The 16,878-nt window shown below is 46.4% G+C and overlaps 1 protein-coding gene across 3 annotated transcripts in view; it reads right to left on the reverse strand.

Annotated features, from left to right (window-relative positions):
• The window catches only part of Cacna1e (calcium voltage-gated channel subunit alpha1 E), a 308,059-nt gene that overhangs the window by 52,705 nt on the left and 238,476 nt on the right, over positions 1-16,878 (reverse strand). For 2 of the 3 annotated variants that reach the window (XM_042674388.1, XM_042674387.1), the window contains exons 19-25: positions 16,314-16,370; positions 14,480-15,136; positions 13,787-14,100; positions 10,936-11,098; positions 9,680-9,809; positions 8,906-8,965; positions 8,117-8,223 (exon numbers count right to left, since the gene is read on the reverse strand). In XM_042674388.1, coding sequence (XP_042530322.1) covers positions 8,117-8,223; positions 8,906-8,965; positions 9,680-9,809; positions 10,936-11,098; positions 13,787-14,100; positions 14,480-15,136; positions 16,314-16,370 — 1,488 coding nt within the window. The remainder of the gene's footprint in view (positions 1-8,116; positions 8,224-8,905; positions 8,966-9,679; positions 9,810-10,935; positions 11,099-13,786; positions 14,101-14,479; positions 15,137-16,313; positions 16,371-16,878) is intronic. The other variant, XM_042674389.1, reaches the window with a different exon arrangement.

The following is a 16,878-nucleotide window of genomic DNA, read 5'->3' on the forward strand; positions in this document are numbered from 1 at the left end:
CAATGGCCAGTCATTTTACCATTTATTTCTTATTATCTGAGAAGTGCCTGGATGATTTCAGGGATGGGGGAAATGCTATGTCTCTCTCATAAAAGATGACAATCACCAGTAAAAGATGACAATTTTCCACTCAGTTGCCAAGTTGTCCTCCAGATCTATCACCTGTAATCACTCAGCATCCATGGACTTTTTCTTCAGCTCCCAGGTCTCCTCTACTCAGAGGACATACTCTTAAGTTGATTTCTGCTAAGAGCTCACTCTTCCTTCCAGTGGATTGAGCAAGGACATGAGGCTCTGAAGAGCCCTTCATTTTTTTAAGTGTCATGACTTTAGCCCTCCTCTATGAGTCCAGGTAGCAATGGCCTGGGAACCTGAAGGAATCTTTTACCTTGAAAGGGATGCCTCACAAGAATGTAAGTCTGGCACAAGGGTCATGCTAGGATGAGTGTCTTGCTGAAGCACCTAGACCATTATTCAGTAGACAAAAATAACTGCCATTTACTATAGAATTTACTATACTCTTCATACTATATTAAACGCTAAAGATATTTTTACCGTATAGAGTTCTCACAAGACCAAAATATAATTATTTTTAATTTCTACTTGCAGGTAAAGAAGCAAAGGCTCGGAGAATTAAGGTAGCTAATAATGAATAGAACTGGGATTTTGATCAAAGTCTTTTGGAGTCGGAAATATCACACATGAGGTATGTTATAATGCCTTCAAAACCTTCCACTGGAAGATTCTAATCAAACAAGGGGACAACACAATAAACCAGCTTAAATATTAAGCTATCTGTCTTATTCCTCTCAATCAGTATAGGGTTTGTTCATGAAATGTTACAGAAAAAAATACCAAGATGGAAAAGTTCAAGGATTCCCTTCTCCATCTAGCCTGTAGGTCTTGTTTGTCTCTATGTAGAGACAGAGGATCTGTGAGGCCAAGGATGAGTCCATACCAAGACATTGCTCTGACTTTACAGAGATCAATGGCTTGGAACTAAACAAAACATCATGCTGTAGGGAGTTTCATGTAGTATATAAAACACTGAACTTGAAATAAGAATACTAAGGTTGTTCAAGAACTGGCTTTGCTCTTTACTTATCTCATGAGTTCCACTAGCCAAACCTCCAGGAATTGACTTCTCAACTATAAAACAGGACTGTCATGTAATCAATGAAATAAAGAGTACATGGAAATGAGGACATTTCCTTGCTTACATGGCTGTAAGGCCAAGTTCATCTGCTTTGTCACTCTTACCTGCTGCCATTTAGGGATTATTTTCCTTCCAGGTCTATGTTTTGGCATCTCTTGGGGTCACTTATGTGCTTAAATCCATGATCCATCTGTCACTTTTGTTCAGTGACCAGAGAACTGGCTCCTGCTAACACTTTAGCACATAATCCTTTCCTTCTTGCACACACACACACACACACACACACACACACACACGCCTTTTGCAAACTTTCTCCTTTGCAATGCACATGACTATATACTCCAACTGGAAGATATTTTTGTCCAAGCTTTGAGAAGCAGCAGGAGGCAGCAAAAGCATCTGTCTCCTCACACTTGTGTTTTTCAGTCTGGTGAATAGCAAACCAACTTATATTTCTTCTTAGTCTTTGTGTTCTAAACATATTCAAAGACCCTTCATCTGCTGATCTCCCTTGCTGACTGAAGGCCAGCCAATCCATTCCCCCAGCTGGCGATTGATTTGCAATGCTAGGCTGTACCCTGGTGAATGGATTAAGCAGATGGCTGTGAGGTCACATGACCTGGGTTGATACTTCCCATTACAAAATCTGTTATCCTAAATTTATAAACCTACTTTTAAACCCAGAGGGTACTATGATAAGTTTCCACTAATCCCACAGGTCTGGGCTCTTCCAAAGGCCATGACAGCTTACTTGCTGTACAGGGTGCTTTTGGTATATGGGGCTAGATAATCCCATTCTTGGTTACTATATGGATGAAGCTGTACTCCCCCCATGATCATAAGCTGAGATCCCGTTTATAGCCAACCATCTCCCAAATTTTTGCTATGGATAAAGTGAAATACTTGGGCATTCACACTAATCAGATAAGGTTCTGCAAGTGCACAGTAGCATCAATGCCACATGCAGAAGAATACATTTTGCAGTGTTTGCAAAACAAAAACAAAAACAAAAACATTAGGTTTTAATGCCAAGAGCAGGAAGACTAGGAGTGTTATCCTATCAGAGCTTCTGTGTTGATTCCTTTTCCACCAGCCCTGCCAAACCCTACTTTCAAGAAAGCTAGGATATAATTCAGCCAATGGACACTCCAAGTGTCCACAAGCATTGATCACTTCTTTTGTCTGTATCTGGCACAAAGCTAGATGAAGTCACTTTCAAGGTGACTCAAACACTACAGAGTTTCAAAAAGCAGCATCCTTCTATCTTCTCACTGCTAGAAAGTTCCAGTTCATGGCAGCCAGCTTTCTTTCTTTTTTTCTTTTGCCAGTCGTAGGACTTTAATTCAAGGCCTGGGCACTGTGTCTGAGTGTTTTATGTTCAAGGCTAGCATTCTACCACTTACGCCACAGCTCCACTTCTAGCTATTTGGTGATTAACTGGAGATAAGAGTCTCATGGACTTTCTTGCCTGGACCAGCTTAAACTGAGACATTCCCAGCCTCCTGAATAGCTAGAAGTAGCATGAGCCATGCTTGATAGCTGGCTTCTTAAATCCATTGCTAGTGGGTGACTCAATAGCTAAAATATAATTTTAATCTGTCATTCTCTTCCAGAGTAGAGGAACTGGATGGCTTGTCTGGTTCCATAGTAAGTAGGTCTTCTTGTCACTGAGTGGGATTTTGTCTCAATTTTGCCCCTATAAAATGAATGTGTAGTCACAGCTTCCTGTGGGAGACACCCTCCTTTCAGTTCTAATAATAAGAGCTGTTAAGAAAGAATCTTACAAGCCAAATTTGATGTTTGAGGGGGACCACCTTAAATTCAGGCCAGAGTGAAAATCGGGGGGGGGGGGAGACAACCAGGTTTAAGCCAAAGGTTTGTACTATAGCATTTCTGACCTAATAGTCACTCTCTTTTATGTGCTCACATTCCTACCTTCAGAAGCCCAAAACTGCACAAAGTCAGACCAGAGGGAACAGCGCTTGTGGCTCCATAGGATACATCCAAATCTCAAATTTTCTATGCCAGTGTGTTTCATTGAATGCATTTGGAAGCAGCTCAGCTGCTACAGCTTGCCTGGAATGCATTCAAGAGACCTTATGCCTCTTAGCCACCAGGGTAGGGTGTCAAGTGTCAAGAAAGTGACACACTTCAAAGAAAGGAATGTAATAAAAGCTAATGTGGGAACCCCAGTTCCTTCTGGCACCAAGAGGCAGATTGACTCATGTCTTTGCTTCTGGCTAAGGACGGAATAATGAAAGGCTAAGTATGGCTGTGAGCCAGATCTCCTTAAGGGCTGGGGAGCCCTGACCTCAGCCGCTGCCCTGCTACCGCAGGACACAGCAATAGAGCAGCTCTGACAGCAACATCAGCCACCAGAGAGCTGCAGAACTCTGAGTGAGGCACAGGCCAGAGAAAGTGCTCAGGTGTCTGCTAGGACAGGGAGGAAGGGATGGAGGGGGGTTGGGTGGATGGAAACAGAATGGGTGGTGCTTTTTCTATTAAAACCTTTGACAACGAACAATTGGCCATGAGCCAATTGAGCCAATGAGAGAATGCCACCAGAAGCTCACCTGATTATGCAACTTGAGCTTATGCATCGTGTTGTAGAGTGTAGTAATGAAGGGGGTGAGGATCCTGAGTATGTTGCCCCATTCCCAACATTCTAGGCCTCTTCTGGGTTTCTCCTCTGATGATATCCTTACCTACTTGCCTAATCAAGTCTTCTACACTTGGAAGAGATGAACCAGAGGACAGAGACAGTCTTATCTTCGTGTGCAGAATCCTTAAAGGATGTAAGCAGCAGAGTGATTTCATGACTTCTCCACAAGGCAGTGGAATACGGGCGGGGCTATGCTGAGTGTGTGAATATGCCTAGCAGGCAGGTACCCAGAGGTGCCAGGTGCCAAGGCTGTAACCATCTCTGCCTCCCCACCCAGGAAGTAGAAATGGATGGCCACAGCATGTGAGGAAAATGGAGGAAAGCGGTTTCCAGCTCTAAGTAGAAAATACTAGCACACAGAAGAATCCTTTCTCAGAAAGAAAAGGACAAAAGACAAAGGTTTCAAAGATCCAGTCACTCACCAGACGTTTCTTGAAACCGCAGAGAGGAAAAGGCACAGCTCAGGACATTTATAGTTGGCAAACACTCTGTGTCTCCATGGTGGCCAGAGAGTTGTGAGGGCAATAGAATCAAGGAGAACTGTTCTGATGCCCCGCTCAAACTCTGCTCACCTCTACAGAGATGCTGGGCTCAGTTAGAGACCTGAGTGTTCTTATAAATGCTTTATAATGTAAAAGCAGACTTACAAGAGCAGAAAAGTTGCAATAGGGGTATCCTTCCAATGGTTTTCCTATCCCCTGGTATGCCCACTGATAACAGAAATGCTCTTCCCTCCCCACGCTCCCAAATAGAACTGTCAGGGTTACATTATAAAGAATCCCTTTGCTTGATGCATGCAGCAATAGAGAAGATAATTCTCTCTAGCCACTACATACATGGCACATATGCTTATAGAAAACATACATGAGGGCAGGTGCAGACCTGTGTGGCAGAAAGTCTCAGTGGCCAGTGAAGCTTTTTTTGAGAATTCAGCTGAAGGCCTTCCCCTCTTCGTGATTACAAAGCACTGCTCTTGGGAGCTGGGCTAGGTTCTGAGAAACCTCTGGCCCAGCAGTGACAGAAGCAATGCCAAATCATCTGTAGTTTCTGAGAAGCTGCCTAATGATGCTACCATGGCAACCACCATCAGTTGCTCACGTTGACTGAGCAATAGCCCTGCAGAAGCCTCATCAGGGTAAAGTTCAATTTCAAGCAGAGAAGAAAGAGACTATGATAGGAGTAAGGGTATCTGAATAGTGAACATTAAGTGGAACAAATTTATGGCATATGACAATGAAAGTTACAAACACAAGGAGATAACTTGACAAGCCTGAAGACAAGTTTACATCAGGCTCCTGTTGGGCCCTGATCATGGAGTACATGAGCCCAGTAACTCCATTCCAGTCTCTGTCCCAAGTTCTACCCTCACTCTGTTGGTAGGCCAGACTTCTAACCCTACCAATAAATTGGATAGCTGAATTCTCTGGTGTCCTCAAGAGGGAATGGAAGAGAGCAGAGTTAGTATGCATGAGCTTAAGAGTAACAGAAAGCATTCGCTGGAGCTCAGCAAATGACGGCCAAAGAAAGGGACAGTGGGCTAGTAGGACTGCTCAATCAGCAGAGAAAGGGGAGGGAGAATGGATTTGGCAAGCTTGCAATGATGATGACAAAGGAGAATGGATGGAGAATAATGAGAAAGTCCCATCCACAGTTCAGAGAGAAATGATGAGGAAGTTCAAGATGTGACTCACTGAAAGCAAGGGATGGATTATAACTCCCAATCCATCACATAAGCATGGACCCCAAAACCAGGGGATTTCTGGAGTCCCCTGCACTGTACCTGATCTGAGGACCAACAGAGAGGCTTCAGCTCCGGGGCTGCTAAGGCTTCCCCTGCCACCAGCACCAAAGCCATGTTTCAAAGAGTGTAAAGAAAGAACAAGACAGATAACAACCCTACACCACAATGATGTTACTTTGAGTCTGAGGAAACACAGCCGGATGGTGGACATGCAGAGGCTTCCTCTAGACAGTACCTCCCGCCCCACACAGGCCCCAACATGCCTGTCTAGTTCCAAGTACAAAGCCATAGGCAGTGAAATAGTTATGGGAGAAACAAGTGAATTTGGAACCAGCCTGGATCCATCTTCAACCTTTTGCATACATTATACACCAACATATACCTGGCTCCTACATTCAGGCTGTATGACAGGATGGGATCATATGAAGGGTAAAGCAGAGAATGAACACTTCTTGATCATACACACTGCCAGGTCCTGTGCTAAGCATTTTACACACCTTATTTGGTCTCCATTTTTGAGCCTGAAGAGTATTAATGTCTTGCTGTGTGGCTCAAGGACGAAGCCAGAGAGGAGCTAACATATAACCTACACCCTGCCTTACCCCACAGTCTACATTTTTACTTCCCTGTCCCTAGTGCCTGTGAACTCTAGTTTTCTAAAGATTGGGTAAGTTCCTTCCTATTTGCTTCCCTTTCCATCCTTTGCTCATCAAAGATAGGCAACTATGCTATTGAGATCAAAATAAGAGAGAACAATGTGGTGAATAATGTACGCAAATGAATTGATAGAACGAGAAGGGAACTTGACCTTTAAAAAATCCCAAGGATCATATTTTATCTCTAACAATAACAAAAATGTTGGGCTTCCTTAGGACAGACGTAGACTTTAATACATCTTCCAAAGAGGAGAAGGAGCTGGAGGGCCCCTGGGTAGAGCAAAGGTTGGCTCTTTTATGTTGCTATGAGAACCCATTCTTGAACCCAACCATTCTTGAAGTTTCTTTGGGAACAGCTGAGACATGTTTTCTTTTTGTGGGGTCAAAGTTAACACAACTCTATTGGGGTTGAAACACAAGTGTGCATGTGGACTAAACACACTGGAATTACTTAATTGCTAACCTATTTGGGGATCACCAATTAGATCTAACTAGGCTCTCCTTCAGAGGGTACCCCCAATAAATCAGTGACAATGGACATAGCTTGTTCCCAGGATTTGGCACATCTTAGATGCTGAGCAGAGCTGAGAAATCTCATCTCTCCTACAGACAGAGCATCCATTCCTTTATCCTAGGCCACTTGAGAAGCATTCATTCTAAGTTTCTCTACCTGTTATTTTGCTAGGATGGAAGATGGCAGTGTTTGGGCAAAGGCAGGATGAACAATCCCTTCTCAACCCTTGTACCTAGGTAGGACAAATACAGACAGACATCTTTCTTGTCCCTTCCCTCATACAGCTGCCATCAACAAGAGTGGTTCCCTTGTGCTTCCTGTGCCTTACCAGAAAGAAAATAACGTTGGCCTTGTTCAGAATATGAGGCTCTTACTCTTATTCAAGATGATTGGAAAGATGGCTCAGGGAATCCTCCTCACCATCCACTTGTGGTAGATGGAACAAGGTATAAAATTTAGAAGGATCTTTCATCCTCTTGGGAGTACTGTCCGATCTGTTTAGTAAAAAGGCCCTGATCACATCCCTATGTCTTAGGTACATCCTAGATTGCCAGGAATGTCCTTTCCTTGGCTGAATTCCACAGGGAATGGCAGTATGTGGTTGAAAACCTGCTACAGTTGGATAAATGTGTATGTATTGGAGGAGGGAGGGGAATTTCCCAAATGTCTTAGGGCTTTTTTAATTGTATTTTTTTTTCCTTTTTTGGTATGGGATCAAACCCAGGACATTGTACTTGCTAGGCAAACTCTTTGCCACTGAGCTACATCCTAGCCCTCCCAACTATAATGAGCATGGTTTGGTCCTCTAAATGTCTTCAGGCTGTATTTCTTAAGTACATCATCAGGGAAGACTTGGAGAGTTGTTTCTTTTGCAGATTAAGCATATCAATACTTGTATATCCCTTGATTAACTTGTGGTTATCTCCAAGCAAAGAACCTTTCCATGCTCAGAATTCTAGGAGCCTCAATTTTGTTCTCCTCCCCACCACTCTTATTTCTTTCAGGCTTCTCTTTTGACTCAAGAAATAAAAGGCAGCATCAGGTGTCCCTAGATTTTGTCTCTGAATGCAGAGATACTGTCCATATACCAAGCACCTGCGTGTACGTACGCATCTCTGGGAATGAATCTCTTGGTACTTCTGACTTCTCCCCACTGATGTTCCCTGCTCTTTCTACCCCCATATGCCATTTGGGAAAAAGGAGATAAAACTGTAAAGCCCTCAGGAGCTCTGTTGAGGGAACCTGACAAGCAGATTTCCAGGGCAGCATTCTTTAATACTTCTGTGAGTGTTTCATTTCTTATGTTGGCCCAAGGGATAGCTTTAAATCAGCCATTCTCTAGGAAATGGAAAGGAGGGGGGAATAAACCAGGAAAGAAGCCACTTACGCCAGAGCAAAGGCCACCAATGCACCAACCACCACCACAAAATCCAGGATGTTCCAGAGGTCTCGGAAGTAGGATCCGTCCTGCAGAATCAAGCCCTGGTCTATCATCTGCGGGAAAAGGGTATGAAGAGCTGTGGATGAGCCCAGGTGGTACAGGGGACACCTGCCCTGGGATCTGGTTCATTATGCCAATGAGGAGTGAGAGGGACATCTAGCAGGCTCTCTCCAGATCATGGTGAGTGCTAGGCAGCTTATCATAGTCACAGGTTGGACAAGATTCCTCTGTCATCACAGAACTCTCTGTTCCTCCTTTCCTTAATGCCCAGAGCTTCAGACATTGCCTCATATTCACAAACAAGTAACCCAGATGGAGAAAACTGGGAACAAGACAGATCTGTTCAGCTTTAGATGGTTGGGAGGATACAACCCTCAGGTAGGAGGAAGGGATGGAGTGCAGGAAGACTAACATACCAACCTGGCCCTTCACCTTGGCATGTACCCAAGCTCAAGGCAGGGAGCACATGGTTCGGGAGAATGCAATCCTCAGGCTCTCTGCCCACCCATCACCTGCTTCCTGTTCAGGCTACATGCACAGGTCTACACTATCCAAACACATTCAAGCAGCCATGTCTTAGGATACACCTCCTCAGGATTCTGCAGGCAAAAGAGTGCTCAGTAGAGGATCTCCTGTCATGGTCTTCTAGATGGCATCTTTGGGAAGGGTCTTGAAGTGAAGGGGACAGGTGACCCATTCAAAGCCTATAGCCAGGTTTTCTCCAGAGGCTTTTACCTTTATAACCATCTCAAAGGTGAACACGCCTGTGAAAACGTAGTCAAAATACCTCAGGACCTGTAAGACATATGAAACGGAGGGGAAGAGGACCAGGTGAGGCGCAGGGTGACACCCCCATACACTGACACATACAGTTCTGCCCCGTCACCCAGTTCCCACCCGTCTTAGACACATGAATGAAATTCCAACTACTGGGTAAACTGAGAAATAGCAGTAGGAATGAGGTGGGGTCACAGAGCCTGCTGGAATCACATGGCTTAGAACCTGACCTCTTGAGTTTGAATTGTTCCACCAAACTCTCACTCCTTGTTCAGTCCCAGGATATGGAATTCTTGTCAGTTCCTACCCTCCTACCCCCCTGACATGCACATTCTTGTGGGGTTTCCAGGAGATAGCTCACTCTCTGGGATAGGGCTATGCTGCTCTTCAGCTTCACACACATCACCCATGACCATGTCAGAGCCTACAACCAAGCCCTTAGGTATCTGCAGATCCCCTTCAAAGCCCTGGCTGGCTCAGGATACATTTGTTCCACTGCTGGAGCATAAAGGTACTGGTATGTTGATGGATCTTGGGGACTTCGCTAGGACTTTCCTCCCTTAGGGAGAAGTTCCTACTTCTAAGGAACAGGAATGATCAATATCTCCATCCTTCCTTGTTCCCCAACAACCTCTCCACCATCAGTTCTCCTCTGATGTTAGAGGGGAGAGACTAAGATGTAGTGGCCCATAGGGCACCATGGATGTTGACAGATGGCCCCTGTGTACCTACTTTGTTACGCTCTGAATTGGTCAAAACAGGGTCCTCAGCTGCCAGGGCAATGCTGCTGGCTGCGATCACCAGAAGGATACACATCTCGAAGTAGCGCAGGTTCACAATGTAGTGGCAGGCCCTGCGAATCCTGTGGGGTGAGAGACCTTGCTGAGCTAGCCATGGGTCTTTCCATGCTTCTCCATCTTACTCCCTCTGCCTTACCCACTGACCTCTTCCAGACAGCCATTTCCTTGCCAAAGGAAGCCACGAGGGAGAGCAATTTAATTTCTCAGGCACTATCCTCTCAAGCCCCCATGGGAGAAGGTAATCAGATTGGGTAGAGCTGTGGCACGCAAGCCAAGATACATTGTCTGCAAGCATGCTATTTGGGAGCAGCCAGCCTCAGACTACACAACCTCAAGGAGGCTCTCTGGAACCTTCCAATGCACCCTGGTATCTTCTCCTCTACTGTAAAAAACATCTGGGATCTCAGTAAATTACAAAGGCTCAAGAAACAGAAAAACAGACCTTGATTCTAAGATTCCAACAATAGGGTTTCATGCCTCCCATGCTACACTGATACAAGTAGCTTTGTACTATATAGTACTACAGTATTATATTCCCATCTCGGATGACCTGGCAACTTTAACTCAAGGTCTTTCCATCCCAGAGCTCTTCCTGAACCCTGTTTACATAGTCCCCAAAGGCCTCCTTGTCCCACCAGTCTCAGAAGCTTGTCTACATGTCATTTCCAGAGCAGAAGGAAGTTGCTCCTTCCCAACTCCATCCTTCCTGAATCTAACCTTCTAGACTTGTCTAACACTCCCACCCCCTGTCTCTGCTCATGGAAGTATGTTCTTTTGAAAAATTCACATGCAGGACAGAAGAAGATCTGTCTGTCCTCCATGTGAGCTTTTCAAGAGGGCATCCTTTAAAAATCTCAAAATCCAATAGATGAGCTTGTCACTCCAATGTCCACAGCCTCAGCAGTCTTCTTGTAGAATGTCTATAATACAGACGAGTAAAGAAGGACATTTCCTTCTTTACTCCCTCCATCTTGTCTCATGATATTCTTCCTGTATCCTCTCTTCTACTGAGGGAAGAGGATACAGGACATTATTATAGACATTTAACGACTCCCCTTTCCTATTGGATCCCAGGTACTCTTGTATCTGGCAAACCAATACCAGAAAGGTCCAGGAAGATGGTTCATTTTTTCTCCTCACACTAGCTTTCTGTCCTACCACCAAAAGGAGTGTGTGAGGGTATCTTACGGATTCGTGGTGCTGAAGATAAACATGGAGCTGTGTGGCACCATGGCTTTGCCCGTCTCACGCCTCTCCTTTTTCTTCTTCTTTTTCTCCACTTCCTCCTCTTCTTCCTCTTTGATCTCTGCCTCCTTCAAAGGACTGGCCTCTCCATCCGTTTTGTTACTAACTGCAAAAGGAACATGGAGAAACCATCAGTGACCTGGCTACATGCATGATGCCTTTGAATTGTATGTGGACAACATGAGAAGCTAGGAAAGGGATTCAGATGCCCATACAAGGCACCCAAGAACACTGGGAATACTTTTTTATATTACATTGAGTTAATACCTTCTTCTCCTTACCCTCACTTGAATTTTATGTGGGATAGCCTTGTGTGCTTTATAAATGATAACAATCAGGTTCCTCCTTTTATGACTGAACTTTTGCAATCTGGCAAACAATAATTTGCAGTCTTTGCAAACAGAAAATGCTTCTGTTACGATACTCATAAAGGTTGCATATTACAAACTCATGGTTCTTATTTAAGTTACTTATTAGATTTTCGTATCAGTGCACCCTGAATGGCATATTTATTATTCCCATTCTACAGGTGGGAAAACCCAAAGTTTAGGGAACTGAAGTACTTTCCTATGGCCCTAAAGTCAGTGTAAGTTCCTAATATGAAATCCTATATGCCTTCAATGAAGTCATACTACAGTGGAAAATTTTAAGAAACCATTACTCTGTTTGCAGCTGCCTTTCTGGCTGTGCCTTTCCTAGTCGTGATAGATGTAGAAATGAGAATGCAATATTCATGCGAATATGGGCCCTTGACTGCATTCCAGAACTGGGAGGACGAACAAGTCTAGGGTTCAGTGCAGTTCTCAGGCTGCTAGTCTATTTTTATAGTCAAGTCACAGAATGGGTTACAGTAGCAGGAGGATGAAGCTATCAGAATGGGGAGAGGACATCCCGCAGCTCTTGAGTTGGTGAATGACTCTACCCTGGAACTTGGTGGAAGCAGCAAATCTCTGAGGTCATGAGTCATGACAGAGGCTTCTAAAAGTAAGTCATAGGTAGTACCTAAAAGCCTATCACATACCCGCACTTGAGACTAGCTCTGGAACAGAAACAAAGGGCCGGTCAAGCTGTCTTATATAATTTCTTATAACAGAGGATCCAAAACACTGAAATTTTAAAAGTAAAAAATCCAACAGTTGCTCAAAAAGGCTATGAGACTGGGATTCTGAAACATGTCCAACTCAACCTGAGCAAGGACTGGACATGAAAGACTGACTTTATGTCAGTTGTGGGGCTTGAACTCAGGGCCTGGACACTGTCTCTGAGCCTCTTTGTGCTCAAGGCTAGTACTCTATCACTTGAGTCACAGCAGCACTTCTGTTTTTTTGTTGTTGTTGTTGTTGTTTTTGAGTGGCTAATTGGAGATAAGAGTCAAGTCTCACATGAACTTTTCTGCTTGGGCTGGCTTTGAACTCTGATCCTCAGATCTCAGCCTCCTGAGTAGCTAGGATAGAGGCATGAGCCACTGGTGCCTGGCTGAGATTTACTTTTTATAAGCAGACTGATAGTATGAGTGTGAGGAATGTGAAGAAAGGAAGATTGAGCGCCGAAACAAAAGCAAATAAGGAGAGAATGCTAAAAGAAAACAGTGAAAGAAAAATGTGGCAAAGGTGGAAGGGAAACAGCGAGAGAGCAATCTTGTGGTCACAATTCCAGTATCACAGAGTAGCTGTAGGATTAGTGTAGGGAGGAGGTATGGAGTCAGGATGGAGATGAAGAGTGGGAGTAGTGCAGGTGTAGGATGTGAAGGTAGAGCAGGGGATAGGGTCTGGGCCTGGATTAATGTAGAGGAGACCAGCTGGACAGACATGGGGCATAGGACTAATTTAGGAATGGAAAGTGGGCTTAAGTTCAGGACAAGGCATGGGCTTCTTCTAGGTACAAAGTGTGAGGGCAGGTCTGTGGTGGGACATGGCATTGTTATAGGTACAGAATGTATAGTCCGATCTGGGAAGGGGCATTAGGTTAATATACATAGAGAAGGTTCAGTCAAGTCTGGGACAGGACATAGGGCTGATGTAGGGACAGGTTCTGGGTGGGTCATGGGGTTGATGTAGAGATGAGGCCTGGGGCAAGGCACAGAAGGCGTGTAGAATTAATACAGGGATGAGGTATGGAGCAAGTGGAATATTAGATGAATTTTTTTCCCTGTGTTTCCCTTTCCAGTTTCACAGATTAACCTCTGCTGCCTGAGGGAACTCTGAAGGAGAGAACGAGCAAATAACTAAAAGCTCCTAGGAGGGAAAGAGTTGATAGGCGTAATAGAATCATAAAATGTTAGCACTGGAAAGGGCCTCAGAGATCTTCTAGTTCCATTCCTGCTCTATACGTGACAATCAGAGAGCTTGAGAGATGCAGAGATTTTTCTGAGGTCACAAAGCAGAGCCAGGACCGGAAGTCCCTGCCAGGGGTCCGTCCCCTCCCTGGTGAGGTGGGCAGAGCACTTTAAAGACCACAGAGAACCCGACCAGATTCTCAGAGTGCAACCAAATAGCTGAAGATGTAACTGGGCATAAAGTCACAAATGAACTTTCTGAAGTCTTTAGGGTTGGTCCCAGGACCAGAGCTTAGGGAAAGCCTCTAAGTGAAATTCTAAGTATTAAGAAATTCTCAGATGAAGGAAATTCTAATTTATGACTGCAGGTTTTTATAAACGGTTTTACACTCTTTTATTGCTAAAGAATGCTTTGGTTCTGCTGGGGTAGCTTTACTGGAGAATCCCAGAGCCAGCTGGCCTCAGTTGCAGGGTGGGATGGGGTGGGGCAGACAGGTGGGAATAGAGGACTGTACTCACTGTGTACCACTGTTGAATCCACCAAGGGCCCCACATCAGGGATGGCCACGGTGACACTGGTGCTCTCGGTGGCGGCCTTGTCGGTGTTGGCTGTGATGCAGGAGAGGTCAGGCTCACTCTGGCTGATGCCCCGGCCCACATCCAGCTGCACATCCCTCAGCAGAGCTTGCTCACTACTGCCTTCCTGTTCCTGCTCAGTCAACACTGCATCCTTTGCTACTTCCAGCTCAGGCTGAGGCATGACTAGGGGTGTATTGGCTTCATCAAGGGCTTCTGCCAGCCCAGAGCCTCTGGGCACCATCAGACTGTTGGTCCTGGGAAGACAGAGGAGAAGACAGCCAGGGATCAAAAGCTGCTCTAGAATGGCCAATGCACCTGGCCAGAGAGGAAAGGGAAGGGGAGCTGAGCAGACCTGCTGGAGAGTGCTCAGCATCTACTGCCTTCACCCCACCCAGACAGAGAGGATCTAGACCCACAAGCCACACCCACTATCTTATTCCCATTTGTCCATCCATGCCCTGCTCTTAGCAGAGATGCTCTTGAAGAACAGGTGCGTATTTTCAGAGGGAGCAAAACCATGCCAAAAACATCTTCACCTCACCAAAAGGGAAACCAAGACCCACAGAGGTCTCCACTAGAGAATTCCTGACCATCAACCTGTGCTATTCTCTCTAAGGCACTTCTGGAACTCACCTCCTTAAGTCCTGGGATCTCTCCTCTTCATGGATTGTCGGTTCCTTGCCCCCATGGCTGCCCCGGGACTCATGCTCCTTTTCTCCCTCAGTGGGTACCACTTCATCCAGACTCCGCTCCTGGCTGGCAGACCTGCTCCGTGAGGCCGAAGAGGACTCCTTCCCTTCCGTCCTGACTCGACGGTGCCGGCTTCGCCGCTGGCTCTGTCTGTGCCTGGCCCGGTCCTCAAAGGTCACCACAGTCTCTCCTCCTCCCCCAGCCTCCTGCTGGGTTGGGTCACAGTTCCCATGACAAGGCCTGGCGAGCCATGGTGGCTCCCGTTTGCCCAGGGATAAAGGGCTCCTCTGATTGTCCAGGGCACTGGTCAGGCCACCTCCATCTCCCTTGAGAGACCCCCCACGGCTGATGCGCTCCTCTTCACACTTTTCCAGGCCTAGGCCTAGGGTCAGACCTTCAATGGGCCTGGACCTCCGGTAGAGGCTGGGGTGGGCATTGAGTGGGTTGAGGGGGCTCAGGGGGTTGAGGGGATTGAGCGGGTTCATTGGTGGAGCCTCCTCTTTGTTGAGGGCCTCCTGGCTGGACATCTGCATGTGCCTCCTCAGCTGGCTGGTGCGTTGTTCCCACACGGACATGTGGTGCCGGCGCCTCCGTTCCCTCCTGGCAAAGGGGAAAGGGTGAGGAGCACTGTCAGGGCCTAGCAGCTGCAGGCTGTGGGGCGGGGGTGGGGGGTGGGGGGGCAGTAGCCACAGAGGCCATGAGCAAGGGAGGGCACATGATGGGGGAGCAAATGGGAGAACCGAGAACCTGAGACAGGAAGCACAAAACAATGCGAGGAGCAGAGTGGTCATGGGACCAGCGCCTCCATAGCCAGTTTGGAGTATTTTTATTGCAATCCCTGCTCTGCAGCGGTTGAAGGATCGAGAAGAGATAAGCCTCCACAATTGAGTCCTGCATCTCCAGAGGGTCTCCGAGTATGGTCACACAAAGGCTCACTTGCCTTTACCCCTCTGTGTTCCTTTGATTCAGGAGCATCAGCGAGGATCCCCTTGTGCCTACCAATAGCTCTTGATTCTACACCAGACTCCCTCCCTTTCTCTTCCCTCTCTTCTTAGATTACAGCCTGGAATAGCAAAGGCTGAGACATGTTTAAATACCACCAAAGGCGGACAGCAGTAGCAAGCAGACCCATGTGCTAAAAAGTCTTAGCACAATCCTCCAAAAAGAAAGAGGGCTGTGGGTCTCTCCCACAATAGCTAATGGAACCCGTAGAAGATTTGTGTGCACAGAGACCACCAGCAGCTCCCACACAAACCACTGCTGAGCACTGCTCAAGGGTCTAACAAGCACTCACGTGGCAGCAGGAACGCACAAGCACAATGTACACGAGCACACAGGCATGGCTGACTGGTAGGTGCGGCATACACCTACTCCTTCCCTCACATGCCTGTGAGTGCACGCCTACCAATTCAGGGGACACTCACATGTACCCACACGCAACCTCACCAAGGCCCACACAGAGCTGCATACAACAGCCTACACCACAGGAACACCCACCAACACTCATTACCAATGCCAACACGTGCCCATTCACAGGCCAAACCAAAGAGTGAGCAACACACGGGGTCACGTACTTTAGACACACACCAATAGAAGCATAGGTTGAAAAGGTGCAAAAGGGCACGTCCACAGGTCAAGTACACAGAACACACGCACACACCGAGGCACACGCCCACATGCACACCCCGTGCCCCTTTGTCCACAGCAAGGACAAAGACACATTGTCCCCACGCCTACACAGAACCACTCACAAACACGCAAACCGGTACACACATACAGGTGGCTGCTGCGTGGCTCCCACATCGACATGTGGTGTCTTCTCCTTCTGTCTCTTCTGGGAAAGAAAAATGAACAGGTTCAGTTCAGCCCAACCTCTAGGAACTACAAGCCCCACAGCCACCAGCAGATTTCCAGAGGGAGACAGGAGTCTTCCATGTGTCCACAGGCTCTCCAGATGCTAGCTTCCAACCTTCACCTCCAACAGGGTCACTTCTAAGTCCTCACTATGTGCAAATACATGGGCCTTTTTTTTTTTGAAGGCACACATGCAGAAACACAAATATACAACTTTCTGTAGAGGATATAGCTTCAGATGCTCAAACAACATGCCCACTAGCACGCACACGCTGCTGCCTATGCATCCTTTGGAGGCCTTAGGCGATGAGCAATTGTGCCTGCCCCCACCCTTAACTCTCCCACCATATCAAGGGTAACAAATATAGATGCAACCCTCTAACTTGTCATCCCCATAGCAGGTCCTGACTCAATCTCACCAAACATGCAGGAAACAAATGGTCTTCCAGGCAAACCAGTGTGGCTCCACAGCAGCCTGTGGCTCATAG

This window comes from Dipodomys spectabilis, unplaced genomic scaffold (genome assembly GCF_019054845.1).
Source record: "Dipodomys spectabilis isolate Male_0828 unplaced genomic scaffold, ASM1905484v1 ptg000019l, whole genome shotgun sequence".
In the NCBI taxonomy this organism is placed as follows: Eukaryota; Metazoa; Chordata; class Mammalia; order Rodentia; family Heteromyidae; genus Dipodomys; species Dipodomys spectabilis.